Here is an 18794-nt window from a genome sequence, read left to right as displayed (position 1 = left end):
CTTTGCTCCAAAGATACAAGCCCTTCTTCGCTTGACCTCTCCTCATAAGACATGTTCTCTAATCCAAGCAACATCCTGGTAAATCTCTTCTGCATCCTCTTTGAAGCTGTCACATGCTTCCTATAATGAGGCGACCAGAACGGAGCACAGTACTCCAAGTGTGGTCTAACCAGAGTTTTATAGAGCTGCAACATTACCTCGCGGCTTTTAAACACAATCCCCCAGCTACTGAAGACTAACACTCAATACCCCTTCTTAACCACCCTATCAGCTTTGGGGGAATCTATGGAAGTGGTGGTGAAATGGTCTGTCAGGGTGGTATGCAAGATTACTTGCACTGTATTTGTGTCAATAATAAACTAATTTAACAATTGCAACATTTAAAAGATGCAGAAAGGTAAATCAGAATCTGGTGTGATATCACTGACATATGTTGTGAAATGTTGTTTTGTGACAGCAGTACATTGCAATACATTAAAAAGCTAAATTACAATAAGGAGTTTTTATATATATATATGCAGTGCTTTGTTCTGGGCCAGTCATTACCGGGATGATAGAAGGATACTCAGCCATGTGGCTCCCATGGACCTGTGGCTTTCATCACACAAATTCATACATCTTCTAGCTGAAGATCTTTCATCTCCCATGGATGAGGTCTTTGGAGTTTCTGTAGCTTTGTGTTTTTACGGGATAGGGTTGCTAGCCCCATGTCCAACCCCCCCCCCCCATCAGAGAATCCATAGTGGAGTTGCATGCCCTGGAAAGGAAAGTTTCCCAACCTTTTTAATGCCATGGACCAATATCATTAAGCAGGGAGTCAAGTTGGGAACCCCTGGCTTCGAGAGGTATGGACCAAATACAGGCATGTGAAGCTAACTCAGGGCACCTTGGTTCACATGGATGAGTTGACTGAAGAGCCTGTCTCCCTGCTGTAAGTGCCGTGATTCTATTACTTTGACCTTCTAGCCAGTGGCTAATGTATGTGTATGTGTCTTCTCTCTTTGCATGTCTACAGCTGCTGGCTTGTACTACCTGGCAGAGTTAATAGAAGAGTACACCGTCATTACCAGTCGCATCATCAAGTATATGATATGGGTGAGTATCCCAAGCAGGAGGGAAAACTGTTCTGGACTGCTCACTTCCTGATCATTCTGCATAGGCCCCACTGTGCTGGCTAACTAGCACAGTGGCCATTTGAGAATGCAGATAAAAATCAGGATCATTACCCAGTTAAAATAACTGTGGGGTTGTCAGTAAAACCAAAATCAAGCCAAGGACTTCAAGGTTTTAAGATTTGTTTGTTTGTTGTCATCTAACTGTACAACCAAACAAAATAATGTTCCTCCAGACCATGGTGTATCCGCACAAAACATATATCACACACAGCACAAAACAAATTATTACTATAAAGAAATTAATAAAATATAATTCAAAATTACACGTAATATGCAGCACAGGTAAACAGCTCTCTGTCCTGCTGACAAGACCTTGGTGGTGGCAGGGTATTCATTAGTCTCAGGAGCTGTTCTGGCAGTCCTAGTCCTAATGCTGCTGTACCTCCTTCCTGAGGGTAGTGGATCAAAGAGGTTGTGGGATAGGTCAGTTGTCCCCAACCACTGGGCCGCAAAGCACGTGCTACCGGGCCGTGAGGAAACGATATGAGTCAGCTGCACCTTTCCTCATTCCCTGTCACGCACTGTTGAACTTGAACATAGGGTTGCCAACAGTCCTATATTTGCCGGGACATCCCGTATATTTGGGCTAAATTGGTTTGTCCTGTATTTCCCCCGCTAAGGTACAGCGTTCCTATGAAACTTTTTGTGCCGAAATGGCGTGAAACGAAGAAACAATTACCATTAATTTATATGGGAAAATTTTTTGAGTGTTCCCAGACCCAAAAAATAACCTAACAAATCATAGGAAATAACACATAAAACTGAAAATAAATAACACTAACATATAGTTAAAGCAGGGATAATATAATAAATACACAGCCTATATAAAGTAGAAATAATGTATGCACAGTGTAGTCAGGAAGATGAAGGCAAAACCGATTTGTGGGGGGGGGGAAATTGGCACGTACGCGCATGCGTACACAGGTGTCCGCGCAAGGCTTCATGGTCATGGTAGTCTTTCCTGGGGTAAAGTGTCCCGGGGATTTGACTGCTACTTTTGTCCCTTATTTGGGAGTGAGAAAGTTGGCAACCCGAACTGTAAAAGACTTGTTGAGGTGAGTTTAACCCTACTTGAACACCGCTCCCCCCCCCCCCCCCCCCCACCAGTCGGCCGGTCTGCAAGAATATTGTCAATATTAAACCGGTCCGCGGTGCTAAAAAAGGTAGGGGACCCCTGGGATAGGTGGTAGGGATCCTCACAATTTTTGTCTGCAATACTCCTGGTAATTGTCACAAATAGTGGGGAGGGAGTCCTCGGAAAGATGGTTTATTATACACAAGTGTAAAGGAAAACAAAATGATTGTTACTCCAGATCCGATGCAGCATTAAAATAAACCCAATAAGCATAAAGAACACAATTGATAAAAGACATAATAAATATAAATACACAGATAGTTTATACACAGATTGATCGTATGTATGTAAAGTGTCTTTTGGCACAGGAGTATCTGTACAAAAGATGTCTCTGACAGATAGTGATAAAGTAGTGGTGGGGGTGCAGAGGGGTGAGTTACTAGTAGAAGGTGTTGATCAGCCTTGTTGCTTGGGGAAAATAACCATTTTTGAGTCTGGTGGTCCTGGCGAGGAGGGGGTTATGCAGCATCCCTGATGGGAGTAGGACAAACAGTCCATGAGCTGGGTGGGTGGGATCCTTCATGATACTCTTGACCTTTTTCCAGCATCTTTCTGTATATATGTCCTTGATGCTGGGTAGGCTGATAGGAATGACCTGCACTGCTCTGGGGTGAAGGGGAAAACATGCCTGGAGTCAGAGGGGTTTGGGGATGTCCTTTATGAATACTTTGCATGAGGTCAGACGAGAGCAGGCTAATGTAGTGGAACATGTTGAGATTAAGAAAGAGTTGGAGCTTATGAAATTCATAGACTAAAGAGCAGAATTGGGCCATTCGGCCCATCAAGTCTGTTCTGCCATTCCATCATGGCTGATTTATTTTCCCTCTCAACTCCATATTCCTGCATTCTCCCCACAACCTTTGATGTCCTTACTAATCAAAATCTTATCATCCTGCGCTTTAAGTATACCCAATGATTATTAGGATAGATAAGTCACAAGGGCCAGACAAGATGTATTCTGGGTTTCTATGGGATGCGAGGGAAGAGATTGCTCGGGCATTGATGATGATAGTTGCACACTCCTTGGTCATGAAGGGTTGGAAAATGGCAAACTCTTCAGAAGTTTTGTGGTGGAGGGGAAGAAGCCCTTCCTAAATCATTGAGAGTGGGATTTTCAGGCTCCTGTACCTTCTCTCTGAGGGTACGTCCTGGATAATGGCGTCCTTAGGGATGGATGCCGTTGCCCTGAGGCATGACATTTTGAAGATATTTCTTTGTGTTCAGCAGGGTTCTCGTTGCTGACTGTGTCAGATGCACTGAGGCACCTGGGCATCATTCTGAGCCGCCGAAAAGGGCTGGAACTAGAGGAGTGACGTTGTAACTCTTTGGAGGGTTCTTAAGGTTGCACCTCTTACAAAGCAGCAATGACTGAGAGGTTTTGTCAGAGTGGATATGAAGAAATTTCCATTGAATCTGCAAATGAAGTTGTAAAGTGCCTGTTGGTGGCTAATGGGTCCAACTGAGAACTCGAGGGAATGGCTTGTTGTCTAGCTGTTAGTGTAATGCTTTATGTGCCGGTAATCCTGATCCTGGTTCAATTCCCACTGCTGTCTGTAAGGAGTTTGTACCTTCTCCCCATGATTGCATGGGCTTCCTCTGGGTGCTCTGGTTCCGTCCACATTTCCAAGATGTACGGATTAGTAAGGGTTAGTAAACTGTGGGCAAGCTATGTTAATGCTGGAAGCGTGGTGAAGCTTGTAGGCTTACCCAGCTTATCCTTGAATTGTGTTGAATGTTGATGCAAAATGACACCATTTCACTGCTTCAGTGCACACTTCTATTTTATTTATTAGAGATACAGTGCAGAGCGAGCTCTTCTGGCCCAATAAGTCACACTGCCCAGCAATCCACCAATTGAACCCTGGCCTAATCACGGGACATTTACAATGACCTATTAGCCTAACCAGTACTTTGGTCTTTGCACTGTGGGAGAAAACTGGTGCACCCGGAGAAAACCTACGTGCTCACAGGAATGACGTTCAAACTTCTCACAGACAGTGTTGGAATTGAACTCAACTTCAACTGTAATAGAGTTGCACTGACTGCCACACTGCCAGGGCTGGAGTAGGTCATGGATGTATAGACAGACACACACCCCTGTTCATTCTCATCCAACATCTCGGGCCAAGAACTTTCAACAGGACTGGGAGGGCAGATGCCACAGTAAAATGGTGGGGGAATAGTACAAGCTAGCAGGTGATAGGTGAGACAAGGTGAGGGGAAAGTTGGGTGGGAGAAGGTTGGGGGAAAAGCACTGTTCTGAAGGGTCTTGGCCCAAAATATCAATGGCTCAGACCCCTCCACAGGTGAGCCCTGATGTGCTGAACTCTTTCAGCAATTTGTGTGTCGCTAGCTCTTTTCCTTAAGTTGGCACAGGTAGATCATGAACTAGTGACAAATTAATCTTTATCTTTGAGAGAACCGTTGAAAGTGGGAAACCAGATAGACAGGTGGTGAAGAAGGTGTTGGTAAGCCTGCCTTCATCAGTCAGCGCCTCAATGAGTGCAGGAGTTAGGGCTCTATGTTACGGCATTATAGTTTGTCAGTGAGTCCACACTTGGAGTACTGTGTGCAGTTCTGGTTGCCTAGATGTAGGAAGGAAGTTATTAAGCTGGAGAGGGTGCAGAAGAGATTCACCAGGATGTTAACAGGACTTGAGGGCTTGAGTTACAAGGAGAGACTGGATAGTCTGAGGAATTTTTCCCTGGAGCAAAGGAGGGTGAGGGTGAACTTTGATAGGCAACCGTAGATGCGCAATGGTGAGTATCCTAACTGGTTGCATCAGGGCCTGGCAGGGAAACACCAGTGCCCAGAAACAGAAAAGTCTACAGAAATTGGTTACTACAGCCCAGTCCATCCCCACCAGAGTCCATTTACATGGAGCACAGAGGCTGGTGGTGTATGGAATGAGGTGCCATTATGTTTAAAATAATTTAGACGTAGATCAATAAGTGGGTTTCGGACAGGGGTTCCCAACTTTTTTATGTCGTAGACCAATACCATTAAGCAAGGGGTCTCTAGATCCCAGGATGGGGACCCCTGGAGAGATGTGGGGCAACTAGGACTAACAGTAGTGGACATCTTGGTTGGCATGGACAAGTTGGACAGTAGAGGCTGTTTCTGTGGTGCACAAATCTGTATGGAGGAATGGGCAAGTGAGGTAATGTGGTCACATTTACTGAGGGTGGCGAGTAGGCCTGGTGTGAAGGCTTGTGCAGTAAAGATTAAATATTAGCTTCATTTGTAACGTACAGTGAAATGCATCGATTGTGCTGGGGGCAGCCCACAGGTGTCAGGATTCTGGCTCCAACACAACATGCCACAACTTACTAACCCTAACGCATACATCTTTGTAACGTGGGAGGAAATTGGAACACCCAGAGGAAAGCCACTGGGCTACAGGGAGAAAGTACAAACGTCTCGCAGACAGTAGTGGGAACTGAAGCAGGGTCACGAGCACTGTAACGTGTTACACTAACCGGTATGCTACCATCCTGCAAAGGAACAGGCCCTTTGAACCATGTCATTGTGCCAATCCTCAGATCCATGCAAACTCCTGACAGACAGCAGTGGAAATCGAACCTCAATCGGAAATCATTGGCGTTGTAAAGCGATTGTGTTTACCCGTACACAATTTACAGTTCTGTATGAAAAGGGATGTATTAACAAAAATTGTTCCCTTCCTTCTCCTCAGTTCTCCACGGCAGTACTGATCGGTCTGTACTTCTTTGAGAACTTCCCAATGTTGATGATCGGGGTTGGACTCTTCACAAACCTGGTCTACTTTGGGCTTTTGCAGACGTTTCCATACATCCTGCTCACCTCCCCTAACTTCATATTATCATGTGGTAAGTAACCCCGCACTGATTGGTGGGTGGCCGCCTTCTCATTACTTATTCATTCACAAAGATTGAACATTGACCTCAGTGCTGTTTGGTGCAAAGGATTGAATATTGTTCGAAGGTTCATTTCATTGTCAAAGTGTGCATGATAATGCAACTTTGATGTTTGTCTACTGCAGATAACCATTAAATGCAGAAAGACTGTAGGTGCTGATGAAAGAAAAGACATCAACTCCCCCACCCCCACCCACCAAATCTGCCATTAAAAAGAAAAGAAACAAAACTTGCAGATCCCAAAAATCGCCCCCCTGCCCACAGCAGATAACAGCCACAAAAGCAATCAATAATCCTCTACACATAACTATCTCCTACCCCCTCACTTGCAGAAAGGGACAGTGACAGTAGCACCAAATCCCCAACACCCCAACCCAAAAAGATTAACAGGTCATCCACCCGCCAATTGACCACCACTGTACAGTCCAATAATCACGTAAATCTCAGAATATGGGAAACATCTTTTCGCTGCATACGAGGAGACCAGCTGCACAAACTGCTAACTTTCTCTAAAGTGACAACTGACCCTGTTCATAATGCCGCCCTCCCGGGGCCAAACTGGGTCTGAACTCTGACCTGTGACTAAACGTGCTGATCTGGCTGCCGGCCAAGCTATCGTTGACCCCTCTCTGCATTCCCCTCAATATTTCAGTCTTCCTCGTTGCTTCACGATGGAGTCACTCATGACCCCACGCCTCATTTCGGGTCCTTTTCATGAGTCAGCTTGTGTTCTTGGACCTTATCGGCACCCCATCTCTGATCTCCACGAGGCAGCTCTCTGGACACAGCACAGCACTGGATCCTTCCATTAAGATTCACAGGCTCTAACAGTTTCTTGAACACAAATAAGACAAAAAGAACAAGCAGAATGCATAGAAAAAGTGAAATAATTGGAAAGTTTTGCTATCTGGGAGATGTCACCTGTGGAATTGTTGGCTGGCACCATCTTGACCACTAGAAGTTCCTAGTTCAAAGTAAATTTATTGTAAGTACATATACATCACCATATACAACTCTGGGATTCATTTTATTTCAATAAATCCATAATACAATTATAACTATAATATAATCAAATAAAGGCTGCACCAACTTGGGAGTTCAGCCAGTCTGCAAAAGACAAACTGTGCAAATACAAAAAGAAAGAAATGAGTATAATAAATAAATAAGCAACAACTATCAAGAACGTGAGATGAGGAGTCCCTGAAAGTGAGTCCGTAGGTTGTGGGAACATCTCAGTGATGGAGTAAGTGAAGTTGTCCCCTCTGGTTCACGAGTCTCGTGGTTGACTGCTCCTGAACCTGGTGATGTTAGTCCAGACGTTTGTGTACCACCTTCCTGATGGCAGCAGTGAGAAAAGAACATATCCTGGGTGTTCAGGCTGAGGGTGATTGATAGTTGATAGTAAGGGGAATGGAGAGTTACTAGTGAGGGGTGAAGATGTAAAACTGAGGTTACAATCAGATCACCGGAGATCGTATTGTAATCTCAGTGATAATAAACTAGAGATGTAGGTTTAATGTGAAGGGGGAAAGGTTTGAAAAGGATTGGAGGGACACCTTGTTTACACAGACTCTTGTGGTGTATGGAATGAGGTGCCAGAGGAATTGATAGAAGTGGGTACAGTTGTGTTTAAAAGACATTTAGAGAGGTAGATCACTCCACCCTGGACGGTCCCAAGCCCAGCTGCAAAAGGAGGAGGGTTAGGCATGGGGTTAGCGATCCCATCCGGTTTAAAAACCCAGAGCTACAAAAACAGCAACAGAAGATGCAAATCCTCACCCCTGGGAGAGGAAGGATACACCAAGAAGATGGGCTACACCCGGAGACAATGTCACTGACCCAGGACACAGGATTCTGGCGAGCTACTGTCAGCAGCCAGTGCCTCAATAGAGGTGATGGGGCTTAACAGGTCTATGGGTAGATCGATGGGAAAGGTTTAGAGCAGGAGTCCCTGACCATCCTTTTATATCATGGACCAATACCATTAAGCAAGGGGGTCTGTGGACCCCGGTTGGGAACCCCTGACGTAGAGGGATACAAAGCAAATGTGGACAAACTCAAGTGGATAGCTTGGTCAGCATGGACAAGTTGGGCTGAAGGGCCTGTTTCCCTGGTGTTCGAGGGGCTGAACTACTGCTTCGGTTGGTATTGGTGTTGTTGGAGCAATACTGTTTAATCTAGCTGTGGTCAGCAGCGGTTTAACTGTTTATCTTTCTTGCTTCCCCATAGTGCTGGTGGTCTATAATCATTACCTGGCCTTTCAACACTTTGCAGAAGAATACTATCCCTTCGCTGAGGTAAAGAATTCTGCTCTGGTTCAGCGCAGTACAGTCTCTTCGGCCCATGATGTAGTGCCAACCTTTTAAGCCACTTCAAGATCAATGTAACCCTTCCCTCTCACTGTGCGTCCATTTTTCTATCATCCATTGCTTAATTTTAGAGTCTCTTAGATGTCCCTAATGTATTTGCCTCTCTCACCACCCCCAGCAGTGTGTTTCATGCCATTGCCACTCTCTGAGTTTATAAAAAACTACCTTTGACATTTCCCCCCCCCCCCCCATACTTTCTTCCAATCAGCTTAAAATTATACCTCCTTATATTTGCAATTTCTGCCTTGGGTGGGGGGAGTAGTCTCTGCTTATCCACTCGATCCATGCCTCTTAGCAATGTGCAAAATGATATCAAGTCACCTCCCATTCTCCTTCACTGCAAAGAGGAAAGCCCTGGCTCACTCAGCCAGGCACCAGTCTGGTAAATCTCTACTGCTGTTCTGTACAGCCTGGCTCTGGAGACAAGCCTGTGTGTCCTGTAAGCTGTCCTCTAATAGGGTGGAGGCAGTCGGCTTATTTAGGCGTCAAGGAAGGGGTATAATTATGTGCAGGGTTCAGGGACAAGAGGGTTTGTACTCACTGGAGTTCGGAAGGATGGGGTGGGGGATCTCATTGAAACCTACTGGATACTTCAATCTACATGTAGATTGGGTGAACCAAATTGGTAAAGGTGCTGAGGAAGAGGATTTCTTGGAATGTATGCGGGATGGTTTTTTTGAACCAACATGTCGAGGAACCAACTAGAGAGCAGGCTATTCTGGACTGGGTTTTGAGCAATGAGGAAGGGTTAATTAGCAATCTTGTCGTGAGAGGCCCCTTGGGTAAGAGTGACCATAATATGGTGGAATTCTTCATTAAGATGGAGAGTGACATAGTTAATTCAGAAACAAAGGTTCTGAACTTAAAGAGGGGTAACTTTGAAGGTATGAGACGTGAATTAGCTAAGATAGACTGGCAAATGACACTTAAAGGATTGACGGTGGATATGCAATGGCAAGCATTTAAAGGTTGCATGGATGAACTACAACAATTGTTCATCCCAGTTTGGCATAAGAATAAATCAAGGAAGGTAGTGCACCCATGGCTGACAAGAGAAATTAGGGATAGTATCAATTCCAAAGAAGAAGCATACAAATTAGCCAGAGAAAGTGGCTCACCTGAGGACTGGGAGAAATTCAGAGTTCAGCAGAGGAGGACAAAGGGCTTAATTAGGAAGGGGAAAAAAGATTATGAGAGAAAACTGGCAGGGAACATAAAAACGGACTGTAAAAGCTTTTATAGATATGTCAAAAGGAAAAGACTGGTAAAGACAAATGTAGGTCCCCTGCAGACAGAAACAGGTGAATTGATTATGGGGAGCAAGGACATGGCAGACCAATTGAATAATTACTTTGGTTCTGTCTTCACTAAGGAGGACATAAATAATCTTCCAGAAATAGTAGGGGACAGAGGGTCCAGTGAGATAGAGGAACTGAGCGAAATACATGTTAGTAGGGAAGTGGTGTTAGGTAAATTGAAGGGATTGAAGGCAGATAAATCCCCAGGGCCAGATGGTCTGCATCCCAGAGTGCTTAAGGAAGTAGCCCAAGAAATAGTGGATGCATTAGTGATAATTTTTCAAAACTCATTAGATTCTGGACTAGTTCCTGAGGATTGGAGGGTGACTAATGTAACTCCACTTTTTAAAAAAGGAGGGAGAGAGAAACCGGGGAATTATAGACCGGTTAGCCTAACGTCGGTGGTGGGGAAACTGCTGGAGTCAGTTATCAAGGATGTGATAACAGCACATTTGGAAAGCGGTGAAATGATCGGACAAAGTCAGCATGGATTTGTGAAAGGAAAATCATGTCTGACGAATCTCATAGAATTTTTTGAGGATGTAACTAGTAGAGTGGATAGGGGAGAACCAGTGGATGTGGTATATTTGGATTTTCAAAAGGCTTTTGACAAGGTCCCGCACAAGAGATTAGTGTGCAAACTTAAAGCACATTAAAGCACACGGTATTGGGGGTAAGGTATTGGTGTGGGTGGAGAATTGGTTAGCAGACAGGAAGCAAAGAGTGGGAATAAACGGGACCTTTTCAGAATGGCAGGCGGTGACTAGTGGGGTACCGCAAGGCTCAGTGCTGGGACTCCAGTTGTTTACAATATATATTAATGACTTGGATGAGGGAACTAAGTGCAGCATCTCCAAGTTTGCGGATGACACGAAGCTGGGTGGCAGTGTTAGCTGTGAGGAGGATGCTAAGAGGATGCAGGGTGACTTGGATAGGTTGGGTGAGTGGGCAAATTCATGGCAGATGCAATTTAATGTGGATAAATGTGAAGTTATCCACTTTGGTGGCAAAAATAGGAAAACAGATTATTATCTGAATGGTGGCCGATTAGGAAAAGGGGAGGTGCAACGAGACCTGGGTGTCATTATACACCAGTCATTGAAAGTGGGCATGCAGGTACAGCAGGTGGTGAAAAAGGCAAATGGTATGCTGGCATTTATAGCGAGAGGATTTGAGTACAGGAGCAGGGAGGTACTACTGCAGTTGTACAAGGCCTTAGTGAGACCACACCTGGAGTATTGTGTGCAGTTTTGGTCCCCTAATCTGAGGAAAGACATCCTTGCCATAGAGGGAGTACAAAGAAGGTTCACCAGATTGATTCCTGGGATGGCAGGACTTTCATATGAAGAAAGACTGGATGAACTGGGCTTGTACTCGTTGGAATTTAGAAGATTGAGGGGGGATCTGATTGAAACGTATAAGATCCTAACGGGATTGGACAGGCTAGATGCAGGAAGATTGTTCCCGATGTTGGGGAAGTCCAGAACGAGGGGCCACAGTTTGAGGATAGAGGGGAAGCCTTTTAGGACCGAGATTAGGAAAAACTTCTTCACACAGAGAGTGGTGAATCTGTGGAATTCTCTGCCACAGGAAACAGTTGAGGCCAGTTCATTGGCTATATTTAAGAGGGAGTTAGATATGGCCCTTGTGGCTACGGGGGTCAGGGGGTATGGAGGGAAGGCTGGGGCGGGGTTCTGAGTTGGATGATCAGCCATGATCATAATAAATGGCGGTGCAGGCTCGAAGGGCCGAATGGCCTACTCCTGCACCTATTTTCTATGTTTCTATGATACCAAAAGGCTTAGATAGAGTGGACGTGGAGAAGGTTTTACCAGGACACTCGGGGAATGGGTGACGATGTGGGAATATTAAGCAAGGACAAAGGAATGATGGAGGTAGGAGTGATTAGGTGAATGGTGAGGTAGAAGTGAGTGAACTGATGACGGAGAATGTGGAAATGAGGGGTTGGGGGGAGGCAGAGGTGAGGGACTCAGGATGAAGAGGGAGTGTGTGGAGGGTGACGGGAGAGGGGTCAGTGTGTGTGTGTGTGTATGCACAGTGCAGTGGGAAGTATGGGGTTTAATGAGTTCAGCACAGCCCAAGGGCCCGAGGGCCGGTTGACTGTTCTGCTGCCTCATTGCTCTGTGTTCTGTTCTGTCCAGGTTTTGGCTTACTTCACACTGTGCCTCTGGACAACTCCTTTCTCCTTCTTTGTGTCGTTATCTGCGGGGGAGAATGTCCTTCCGTCCACGATTCAGCAAGGAGGTGAGTACCAGTGCCTGGGCTGGCCCGAGAGGTTGGAACAGAATCAGAATCAGGTTTGGTATCACTGCCATTTGTCATGAAATTGGTTGCTTTGCAGCAGCAGTACATTGCAATGCATAGTAATAGAAACTGAATTACAATAAGAAATTTATTAAAAATTAAATAACTACAGCAAAATGAGAGCACAAAAAATACTGAGATAATGTAACAGAGAGAAAGGGCTTTTCCTGAAACATTGAGTGTGTTTCTTCAGGCTCCTGTACCACCTCTTGATGGTAGAGATGAGAAGAGGGCATGAACAAGAGAAAATGTGCAGATGCTGGAACACACACAAGATGCTGAGGAGCTCAGCAGGCCAGGCAGCATCTATGGAAAAGAGTGAACAGTTGACATCAGGAGAGGCATGTGCTGCCTGATGGGGACCCTCAGTGATGGATCTCACCTTCTTCAGGCATCACCTTTTGAGGGTGTCCTCGATGCTGATGGAGCTGGCAGAGTTTTCAACTTCCTGCAGTTTCTCCCCTCCATACCAGATGGTGATGGAACCAGTTAGAATGTCTACCCTGTCCTGTAAGAGTCATCGAGAACTGCAGCACCGAAATGGGCTCTTTGGCTCAACTTGTCTATGCTGAACTATTATTCTGTGTGGTACCATCGGCTCGCACCTCCATACCCCTCCCGTCCATGTACTTCTCCAAATTTCTCTTAAATGTTGCAATCAAACCCACAACCATCACGTACACTGGCAGCTCGTTCCACACTCTTACCATCCTCTGACTGAAGAAGATCCCCCTAAACATTTCACCATTCACCCCAACCCATGATCTGTTAGTCTCACCCAACCTCAGTGAGAAAAACCTGCTTGCATTTACCGATCCATACCGCTCATAATATTTGTATACCTCAATCAAATCTCTCTCCATTCTCTTATACTTGAGAGAATGAAGTCCTAACGTATTCGACTTTTCCCTGACTCAGGTTCTCAAGTCCCAGCAAAATTTGTGCGAGAGTTTCTCTGCAGTTTTTTCATCTTATTGATATCTTTCCTGTAGGTGAGCACACAGTCTTCCCATCAGTCACAGCTCTTACAGTCAAAGACCTCAGCTCAACCCTCTTGCCTGTTCCCCATAACCCTGTCTCTTCCCTACGGTTCAGAAACCTTTCAGGACAACCTTTCCTGTCTGTGTACCAGTCCCGGTGAAGGATCTCTTGCCCCCAATCTTGGTGTCATCCACACATTTCCTGATCCAGTTTAGCATGTTATCATCCAGATTATTGATATAGATGACAAACGACAATAAACCCAGCGCTAATCCCTGCAGTACAGCACTAGTCACAGTCAGAGAGGCGGCCATCTACAGTCGCTCTCTGGCTTCTTACGCCAAGCCAATGTCTAATCCAGTTTACTATCTCATCTTGAATGCCAAGCAACTGAACCTCCTTGATTAGCCTACCATGCAGGACTTTGACAGTGACCATGCTAAAGGCCATGTAGATAACATCCATTGTCTTGCCTTCATCAGCTTTCCTGTTTACTTCCTCAAAAAACTCTAAGATTGGTTAGACTCTATCACACACAAAGTCATATTGACTATCCATAAATAGTGCCTGTCAATCAAAATACTTGTATATCCGGCTCCTAAGTATACCTTTGAGTAACTTTCCAACTATTGATGCCAGGCTCACCGGCCTCTTTCCTGGCATATTTGTAGTGCCTTTCTTAAACAATGGGAAACATTAGCTATCCGCCAATCCTCTGGCACCTCTCCTGTTGCTAAGCATGTGGCTGCAAATGTCCCTAGCAATTTCTGCACTACCTCCCGCAGAGTCTGAAGGAACACATTGTCAGGCCCTGGGGATTTATCTACCCTGATTTGTTTCAAGACAGCAAATACCATCTCTGTAATCCATATAGGGTCCATAACCTCACTGCTGCATTGCCTCACTTCTATAGACACTCTATCTGTCTCCTGAGTAAATACGGATGCAAAAAATCCATTTAAGATCTCGTCCATCTCTTTTGGCTCAACACGTAGGTTACCATTCTGATCTTGCAGACCCATTTTTGTCTCTTGCAATCTTTTTGCTCTTAATACATCTGTAGAAGCCCTTAGGATTCACTGCATCTTGTCTGCTAGAGAAACCTTATGTCTTCTTTGAGGCCACCTTAATTTCCTTCTAAATGTTCTCTTGCATTTCTTATACTCCTCAAGTTCCTCATTTGTTTCTGCTGCCTATGCATCTCCTTCTTCTTAACCAGGTGCTCAATATCTCTCCAAAACCAAGGTTCCCTAAACCTGTTTTCCTACACTTGTATTCTGAAAGGGACAAACTCTGTTCTCTCAAAATTTCACTTTTGAAGGCCTCCCACTTACCAAGTACACTTGCCAGAAGACAACTTGTCCCAATCCACACATGCCAGATCCTTTCAGATACCATCAAAATTGGCCTTTCCAATTTTAGAAGCTCAACCCAAGAACCAGACCTACCTGTTTCCATAATTACTGTGAAACTAACGGCATTATGATCACTAGATGTAATGTTACCTTACACACACTTCTGTCACCTACTCTGTCTCACTCCCTAATAGGAGATCAAGTATTGCACACTCTGTCATTGGGACTTCTATGTACTGATTAAGGAAACTTTCATGAACATATTTGACAAACTCTATCCCATCCAGCCCTTTTACAGTATGGGAGTCCCAATCAATATGCTGAAAGCTAAAATCACCTATCACAACGTTATGTTCTTGCAGCACTCTGTGACCTGTCCACAAATGTGCACCTCTCAATTCCATGGGTGGTCTAAAATACAATCACAGTAATCGTCATACTTTCTTATTCCTCAGTTCCACCCATAAGACCCATCCAAAGAAAAAAGAATTCCAGTCTGTCCTGACTGAGCACTATTGTGACATTTTCCCTGACGAGTAATGTCACCTGTCTCCCTTTAATCCCTCGCACTCTAAAACGATGGAAGCCCAGAATACTGCGGTGCCAGGCCTGCCCCTGCTGGAACCAAATCTCAGTAATGTTATAATTCCACATACCCTACGCTCATCTGCGTTTTCTGCAATACTCCTGGCATTGAAATGCTCATTAGTCCCATTGTGTTTGACCTTTTGATTCCGGCCTTTGCAGCTTAACAGCACCAATTTTGATCATGTGAACCCGCCCCTCCCCCACCTTTTCTTCTCGTCTCCGATGTTTATTTTTATTTGGAGATGCAGCACAGTAACAGGCCCTTCCAGAGCAAACCGCTTGCCCTACCCAGTTACATCCATATGAGCAATTAACCTAGTAACCCGTGTGTCTTTGGAATGTGGGAGAAGACCCACGCAGTTGTCAGGAGAATGTACAAACTCCTCACAGGCAGTGACTGAATTGAACCCGGGCTGCTGGCACAGTAAAGCATTACGCTGACCGCTGCAAACTGTAACGAACTTGGCACTGTGTCCGGCTTCTTCCCCCTACCTTCCCAGTCCTGATGCAGGATCTCGGCCCAAAACGTCAACTATTCCTCTCCATAGATGCTGCCTGACCTGCTGCATTTCTCGAGCGTTGTTTGTGTTGAAAGGTTTTTTCTTTGGATGGGTCGACGGATTGGGCGTTGGATTTCTGGACTGGACGGTGGGCGAAAGGGTTAAATTGCTGATTAATGAACAGGTTGATTGTCTCCTAAACTCAAGAGATTCTGCAGATGCTGGAGGGACTCAGCAGGCCAGGCATCATCTGTGGAGAGGAATCATCAGTTGATGTTTCAGACTGAGACCGTTCGTCAGGACTGGAAAGGAAGGGGAAGATGCAAAATCAGAAGGTGGGGGGTGGGAAAGGAGCACAGTCTGGAAGGTGATAAATGAAAAGAGCATGTAGTCAAAGACCAACAGATATTAGAGAGGGGAGAGCAGTCAGAGAAGGTCTCACTGAACTGCCGTCGAAAAGAAGATTTAATCTACTCCAGGGTGGACATAGATTGTCTCATGGTTGCTTTTCCGTTCACAGATGACGTTGTGTCAAACTACTTCACCAAGGGGAAGAGGAGTAAGAGATCGGGAATCCTGGTGATCTTCACTTTCATCAAGGAGGCGATACTGCCCAGCCGACAGAAGATATACTGAGGGCTGTCTGCTAGGCAGAGCAGTGGTGGTACTGATGGAGAGGTGGAGGAGGGGGAGGGGGAAGCAGAGACCAGTAAACTGAATAAAATGAAAAGTTGACGAGCTCCTCCTTGGACACCATCTTGGAATTCACTTTGGATTAATTTCCTCATTCACTGGTCTCTCCCCCTGAAGAAATTAATGTTGATTTTAAACATGACCTTTGCACATATTTTGGAATTTGGAAAGACTTTGAACAAATGAAAAACCGAATCTTGTACCATTTGGTAGATCTCTGTTGGAGCTCCCACACGCTGCATTATTGTACACATTTCTCTTTTTTGACCGTGGATGATAGCTGTATCTAGTCGGCCGCTGTTGCTGGCAGTAAACTTTACTGGGCTTAATACACGTCTCAGTGCAATCTACAACAGAGAGGGGTCTCTTGCCTCCTTTCCACAACTTTCTGTTCCATTTGTGTTTTTCCAAACAACAGAACTTGTCTGACATACTGAGGCAGAAATTGTAGAAAAAAGGAATTCAAACTTCAGGGTGCTGGGTGAGAGAGTGGGGATAGAGTCTGTGACATGGAGTACTGGGGAGAGGGGTCACTGAGGGAGCTGGACTAATGTCAGTGGGGATACAGTTGGTTTAATAGGGTGCTGGGGAGAGGGGCCATTGACGGGTGGTGTGAGAGAGCTGGATTAGTGTTGGTGGGGGATACAGTCAATGACACAGCACTAGGGGAGAAGGGTCACTGAGCGATGGTGTGAGGAAGCTGGATTAATGTCAGTGGGGGAAACAGTGACACAGCGCTGGGGGAGTGGGGTCACTTGAGGGACGGTGTGAGGAAGCTGGATTAATGTCAGTGGGGGATACAGTCCATGACACAGTGCTGGGGGAGAGGGGTCACTGAGGGACGGAGTTGGGGAGGTGGGTTGTGGTCGCAAGCATGTTTCTTCATTACTGAAATTATTCTGAAACTTAATTTCTCAAGTGCTGAGTTATCATAATTAAAACAGTTCTGATTTCTTGAGTTGAATTCAAGGACTTGGCAAGCTAATTTTCTTGGTGCAGTACCCGACACTGCCTTGTGCTTCACACTTGGAGCATTGTGTTCGGTTCTGATCACCTCATTATAGAAAGGATGTGGAAGCTTTAGAGAGGGTGCAGAGAAAATTTACCAGGATGCTGCCTGGATTAGAGAGTATGTCTTATAAGGAGAGGTTGAGTGAAGGAAGTTGAAAGGTGACTTGATAGAAGTGTACAAGATGGTAAGAGGCATAGATAGAGTGGACAGTAAGTGCCTTTTTCCCAGGGTGGAAATGGCTAATACGATGGGGTATAATTTTACGGTCATAGAGGAGGAGCAGTGAGAGAGGGTTTCATTGAACTCCCGTGGAAGGGAAGATTTAAACTTCTTCAGGGTAGGCATCCCTGGAAGAGACTTCTCAGTGTAGTAGTCCAATCACAGCAAAAGAAAATCTGCAGATGCTGGAAATCCAAGCAACACACAGAAAATACTGGAGGAACTCAGCAGGCCGGGCAGCATCTATGTACAGTCAACGTTTCAGGCTTGGATTTCCAGCAGTCTGCAGATTTTCTTTTGTTTATGATTTTAAGGTAATTGGAGGAAAGTATAGGGTGGATGTCAGAGGTAGGTTTTTTACACAGTGACTGGCGGGTGGCTGGAATGCTACATTATGGACAGTTAAGGAAGTTTTAGGCATATGGATGACAGAAAAATGGAGGGCCATTTGGGAGGGAAGGGTTAGATTGATCTTGGAGTGGGTTAAAAGATCAGCACAACCTCATGGGCTGAAGGGCCTGTACTATATTGTAGGGTTCGAGTTCTAACTGGGTCAGGCCTTCAAGAGCATTGTTGTGAACTCGCCTCACTGTAGGGGCTTTCACAGAGAGCCACACAGACCCCCTGGTGACGGGGGTGGGGGTGGGCACAGAAATCCCAGAACCACCTCCCCTCTACTGAGGTCAGTTCATAAGGCATCATTGGCCTTTGATGCTAAGGATGCAAGACTGGACAAAAGTGCCCCTGTGTTGTGAGACGTAATTCGTCTCTTTCTGTAGAGTACAATAAACCTGTAGCCATACTGGTTTTATTTGAAATTGCAGACAGAATATTCTCAACCAGTTCAGTGTGAATGTGAGTTTCACCGTGAGTTCCATGGGGAGCTCTGCCTGGCACTGCAGTCAGAACTGGGATTTGGATCCAGAGTTGGGTGTCTCTGCTGGTTGGTGTGTGTTCCCATTCAGATCAAATCCAGGCCAGGTTTAAACACCAGCTTCTTGACCCTTCATATCAAGATAAAGTCTGTGGGGAGTGTGTCCATTGGCAGAAGGAAGGTAAATCCCATCATCTAGAGAGACTGAGTGAGCTTTGGAGTGAAGGAGAACTGGAGATAACTTGATGGAGCTGTACCAGATGATAAGAGGCAATGATAGAGTAGATAGTTGAGAGACTTTTTCCCCCAAGGTGGAAATGGCTAGTATGAGGGGTTGTAATTTTAAGGGGATTGGAGGAAAATATGGTGGTGGC

At 45.3% G+C, this 18794-nt stretch overlaps 1 protein-coding gene across 1 annotated transcript in view; it reads left to right on the top strand.

Moving 5' to 3' along the window:
• Window positions 1-16670, top strand: part of tex261 (testis expressed 261) — a 33328-nt gene extending 16658 nt beyond the window's left edge. The window contains exons 2-6 of the mRNA XM_072256797.1: window positions 1016-1095; window positions 6005-6158; window positions 8436-8503; window positions 12036-12138; window positions 16143-16670. Of these exons, the coding sequence (XP_072112898.1) occupies window positions 1016-1095; window positions 6005-6158; window positions 8436-8503; window positions 12036-12138; window positions 16143-16258 (521 nt within the window). The 3' untranslated portion in view covers window positions 16259-16670. The remainder of the gene's footprint in view (window positions 1-1015; window positions 1096-6004; window positions 6159-8435; window positions 8504-12035; window positions 12139-16142) is intronic.
• Window positions 16671-18794: the final 2124 nt, after the last annotated feature.

The sequence above is a fragment of the Mobula birostris genome, chromosome 4, assembly GCF_030028105.1.
Source record: "Mobula birostris isolate sMobBir1 chromosome 4, sMobBir1.hap1, whole genome shotgun sequence".
Taxonomy (NCBI): Eukaryota; Metazoa; Chordata; class Chondrichthyes; order Myliobatiformes; family Myliobatidae; genus Mobula; species Mobula birostris.
This window is presented reverse-complemented; position numbering and strand designations above follow the sequence as displayed.